The sequence below is a fragment of the Triticum urartu genome, chromosome 6, assembly GCF_003073215.2.
Source record: "Triticum urartu cultivar G1812 chromosome 6, Tu2.1, whole genome shotgun sequence".
In the NCBI taxonomy this organism is placed as follows: Eukaryota; Viridiplantae; Streptophyta; class Magnoliopsida; order Poales; family Poaceae; genus Triticum; species Triticum urartu.
Genome location: NC_053027.1, coordinates 26,524,090 through 26,529,736, shown reverse-complemented (window position 1 = coordinate 26,529,736; position 5,647 = coordinate 26,524,090). Strand labels below are relative to the sequence as shown.

The window sequence follows — 5,647 nt, the reverse complement described above, 5'->3', positions numbered from 1 at the left end:
TCATTGCCAGGTCCTTATCTGGATCTTTATTATCCTTTTCATTACGATCCGGGAACAAGAATATCTGGTGCAGCTTCTTTAGGAGGGAGGGCCTCATATTATCTATCTTCTATAGTTGTCCGTACAATGCAACCTATTTGATTGCCGTAGCACGATTGCGCTTCCTCGGGCGCTATTGTCTCAAAAATACCGTCGTCCATCTCCGTGACCGCCAATCTAGTACTCATGAGCTGGTTTAGGCGTCGTGGCCTCTTTGCTTTCGGTTCTAGACTAACTCCGCTAGTCTCGGCGCCGGTCTCAGTCTTATCGCCGGTCTGCATGTCGGTATCAGTCCCCGATGCGACAACACAGTCGCTGCAACATGGGTAAGGGAGACCACATCAGTGCTGGGGGGTCCGAAAATCGGGACACACTTTCACGCGTCGCGGGCCGCCTCTCAGACAGATTCTAGGGAGGCGGCGGAGTACCTGGGTGCGCGGCGAATCCCCGGGAACTCGGTGACCAACTTCCTTCCCGTGTGGCGCATGGAGACGACGGCGACCCCGGCGAAGAGCAGCTTAGGCGCGAGCTGCAGAGCCTCGTCCACCTCCTAAGTTGGGACCTCCGCGCGAGCGTTGCGGGGCGCTGCTCGGATGGCTTCTGGAAGGCGGTTGTACATGGGCACAGGGTGAATCCCGGCGAGAGCTGGCCATTGGCGCGCGCAAGTAGACGACGACGTCCTCGACGAAGAGCTGCCCGGCCAGCTCGCCTCACTATCCTTTGATTAGAAATGAAAGATTGGGAAGAAGCAGACTTGAGCCTGCAGGGAAAGGATAAGGTGACGATGCAGTCTCCACTCGTTAGGGGCGACACTCGTACTGAATGTATGAGAAACATGACGTGGTAGAGACCCCAAGATACTCCCTCCATTTATTTTTAGTCTGCATATAAAGTTTGGTCAAAGTCAAGATTTGTAAATTTTAAGTAACTTTATAATAAAAAAATATCAACATTCACAATATGAAATCAATATTACCAGATGCGTCATGAAATGTATTTCCATACTATATAGTTTTGGTATTGTGGATGTTCATATTTTTTTATATATATGGGAAGTAGAGGCACTCTTCCATATAATGAAGTTTATAATATATGTGCTTATATTGTACTATAATTGTTTGAATAACTTAGCATATGTTCAGATGTATGATATCTGTAATTTAAGCGCTTGAATTTTACATATAAATATTTATTAATAAATATGTACCCCTATAATAGCTAGGCCGTGCAGTTGCACGGGTAGATGACTAGTGATTACAATCTTGTTTGTGTGCAAGTCAAGCTTATCTAGTTTACACGTAACAACTTGTAGAACATTACAAAATTTATGCTTGCTAATAACTTCTAGAACACTACAACACTTGACATGTAAAAGGAATTTGACGAGTCATGGCCTACTAAAGCAAGTTACATTACTTGTCTTATTTATCTTAACAGACCACACAAGATTACAAACTATATACCGTGACAGCCATGCTTATCTAGTTTATGCGTAACAATTTGCAGAAAATTACAAACTTAGTTTCAGAAAAATAGGCAATCTAGATTAGTGTTTGAGCTGTAAAGTGAATAAGATGAGTCATGCATGTTATCACACCTTTTTGGTGGTGGAATGATAGTGCAACAACATGGAACTTTAATGACCAGTCCAAGAATACACTTGTAAGTAGTGCCACCAAACAGAACATACCAAATGATGATTTTTAGAAGCATCCAAGCACTTTTCACACAAACAAATGCCAATTGTGAAAGAGATTGTTCCATGGCAGCTATAAATAGCCCCATAGCATGACGATCATCCTTCCTCATCCATCATTCTCATAAGTAGAGCGCATCATTTAAGCCAAGCAAGTTGTGGTCAATACAAATCCACCATGAAGACCTTTCTCATCCTTGCCCTCCTTGCTATCGTGGCGACCACCGCCACAACTGCAGTTAGAGTTCCAGTGCCACAATTGCAGCCACAAAATCCATCTCAGCAACAGCCACAAGAGCAAGTTCCATTGGTACAACAACAACAATTTCTAGGGCAGCAACAACCATTTCCACCACAACAACCATATCCACAGCCGCAACCATTTCCATCACAACAACCATATCTGCAGCTGCAACCATTTCCGCAGCCGCAACTACCATATTCGCAGCCACAACCATTTCGACCACAACAACCATATCCACAACCGCAACCACAGTATTCGCAACCACAACAACCAATTTCACAGCAGCAGCAGCAGCAGCAGCAGCAACAACAACAACAACAACAACAACAACAACAACAACAACAACCACAACAACAACAACAACAACAACAACAACAAATCCTTCAACAAATTTTGCAACAACAACTGATTCCATGCATGGATGTTGTATTGCAGCAACACAACATAGCGCATGGAAGATCACAAGTTTTGCAACAAAGTACTTACCAGCTGTTGCAAGAATTGTGTTGTCAGCACCTATGGCAGATCCCTGAGCAGTCGCAGTGCCAGGCCATCCACAATGTTGTTCATGCTATTATTCTGCATCAACAACAAAAACAAAAACAACAACAACCATCGAGCCAGGTCTCCTTCCAACAGCCTCAGCAACAATATCCATTAGGCCAGGGCTCCTTCCGGCCATCTCAGCAAAACCCACAGGCCCAGGGCTCTGTCCAGCCTCAACAACTGCCCCAGTTCGAGGAAATAAGGAACCTAGCGCTACAGACGCTACCTGCAATGTGCAATGTCTACATCCCTCCATATTGCACCATCACGCCATTTGGCATCTTCGGTACTAACTGAGAAGAAAATAACTCTAGTACTAGATATATGAAACACCGTTTTCTCAGTCCATGGTTTGGTCGTTGTAGCGGTGAAAAAATAATGTGACATGCACTATCATGTAAGAACCCAAACTATACTAGTTCAAACTTGGGAATAAAAGACAAACACAGGTCTTGTCTACATATTTATGTTGCATCTATTTATATATTAAAAGTAATATAAGGTGAACCAGGAGCAAGGTAAATATGCTAGAAAATTGCACGTTAATTAGAAATTACTAGCCCTCAATCCGGTAAATCTTAACAAATAGAATTATCTTGACCGTTAGATTTATGTAAAATATATAATGCTCTGGGCCTCCAACGACTGTACGTGACACATCTGAATGCACATATGTTAAAGAAAATATATTTGGTAAATGGTGGGCCTCTTTAAAAAGAGAACTCACGTACATGCACCAACTAAGAAAAACACATACATGTAAACGGGAAAAGGATGAGATTTTCTCACGTACGTGCTCCCTGGCTCCACCCCGTTGAAAAAATATACATCTGGAGGCCACTTTGTTTCCTCATCAAAAAAAACTTACGTTAAAAAGATTGCATGCATCCCAGGGAAAATAGTCAAGATGAAGTCGGACTCTTCCTTACAAAAACAAGGAACGTGTTAAGTTGACTTCAAAGAAAAAAGGAACATGTTAAGTTAAAAAAAAACAAGAAACCTGTTAAGTTAGAAAAAAACAAGGAACGTGTTGTCCTAGGAAAGATATGTGTCAAATCTTACAAAAAAAAGAATACACACACGTACGTTCATGCACTTGGAAAATAGAAAAAAAAGGAACATCACGTATGTATACACTTCGGAAACTCATTACATGACCATGTCTGATATACTTCTCTAATGCTTAATATTAGTGCCTAATAATTTATATTTAAAATTTAATTTACTGATCAAATATCCCCACTGTTTAAATTTTCATTTGGCACATTGTTTGGCTATAGTACGAACCTAAATTTCCTCTTATTATTATATATCATGGTAATAATCCAAAGGCGACTAATCTGCGCCGGCGCACCGGCGCAATCAATTCGGCCCGACACAGCGCGGCCGTTTGATTAGATTGCATTTAACCATCAGATCTGGAATCGTTTTCTTTCCAATTAAACGGATTCAACCAAACAGCAGAGGGGAAAACAAAGCAGCGCCGCCGCCAACACTAGCCATGGACGACCGATGTAGCAAAACCTTGAAGAACCGCCGCCGGTCGCCACCCTCGCCGCCGGTCGCCACCCTCGCCGCTGGTCGCCGACCTCGCCGTCGGTCACCACCCTCGCCGCCTGCGTTTCTCATCGGCTTCATGCATGCAACAACATGCACTCGTGGTTGCAGGCTTGCAGCTCCGGCTCCGGGGACATGGCCGCATCTCCGGTAGCGCCGGCCGCCGGCCGCAGCACCTGTCGTTGTGGTCGCGCTGTACCTCGCCGTGTGCCCTCCCGAGGCTCTTGCTAGTTCCAACAAAAAACGATACCTGTTGTAGCAAAAAAGTATCGCTTCCAGCAAAAAAGCTTACCGCCACAGCCCGTCATCATCATTGTAGCAAAAATGTTAACCCGATGTAGCTTCTGTGGTTGCCGATTGCAGCAAAAAATGACATGGTTGTAGCAAAACACAAAAGAAAAACGCCGGCCGGCCGCTGTGTATGATGGTAACAAACCCTATAGCCGGTGGTAGCGAAAAACTTCATAGTTTGCAGCAAAAAAATGTTGTCACCCGTCGTCGAGGTTGCATCATCTTCATGAATTATGTCGCAAAAAAACGTTGTCGCCGGTAGTAGCAAATGAAGCCGCCGGTAGCAAAACAAGACACTGGTTCCAGCCAAAAAAAAATCAGCGACAGAACCTTTGGTTGGTTCCAACAAAAAAACTTGTCGGTTGTAACATCCCTCGCCGCCGGATGTAGCATCTCCCGAGGCTGGTTGCAACACTCCATAAAAAAAAGAAGTTGTCTATGAGCGCATCCATGGCGACTGCCGCACCGTCAGCAACGAGGGGAAGAGGAGGCAATGAAAATCGTTCGAGTCGTAGCTCCACAGGACGCGGCTGCAGCATGGGGAGTCCAAAAATCTCTCACAAGCAACATGCGCCTCGCCATCCTCCTGCGCAGGAGAGAGAAGAAAAAGGAATAAGAGGAAGAAGAAAGGAAACGGGAGAAAGAAAAAAGAAACGATTGGTGGTTGGCTCAGGCAATTAGTCAAACGAGGGGCACGCGGGGCCGCAGGATACAGAGCAATCGAACGAAGCGCGCGCGTCCGGCCGAAGACTCGGCCGGACTGCCGGCTGGAAACGTTTCCCTAATCCAAAGGCTTTGTCTGGGTTACCGGCTAACTAGAAAAAAGATAAATATGCTATAGAATTCCATAATAATTAGAAATATCTAGCCTTTAATTATGTAAATCAGAAAATCACAACCATTGGATTTACTTTAAAGGTAAATTTCTCTAAATTCCCACCATTGCCAGTATGTAGAAACATGTGCCGCTTCAATTCTCCCATAATCACCAATCAATCAACAACACAAAACATACCTCAGTTAAAAAAAACTGAACAAAAAAAAGAAAAAAAGAAGAAAGGACAAGATACACGCATGTACACGACAGCCTTGGCTTGAAACACATCAGTAGATCTAGTGTCCGCCTCCCTTACACAGAATAAATTCTAGGGAAGAAAATAATAGTGCAACCTAACCTTATACGTACTATTCTATCCTCACGTCCCATGAGGTTTACTAGCCTACCGCCGCCGCATCATGCCATCCTCTCCTTTCAGCTCCCATGCTCTCCAGCA

General features: G+C 44.2%; 1 protein-coding gene across 1 annotated transcript; it reads left to right on the top strand.

The window, feature by feature from the left end:
- Positions 1-1,835: 1,835 nt before the first annotated feature.
- Positions 1,836-2,986, top strand: LOC125515812 (alpha/beta-gliadin-like). Its single transcript, XM_048681316.1, has one exon. It carries the CDS (start codon positions 1,914-1,916, stop codon positions 2,820-2,822), a length of 909 nt encoding a protein of 302 aa, XP_048537273.1. The 5' UTR covers positions 1,836-1,913; the 3' UTR covers positions 2,823-2,986.
- Positions 2,987-5,647: the final 2,661 nt, after the last annotated feature.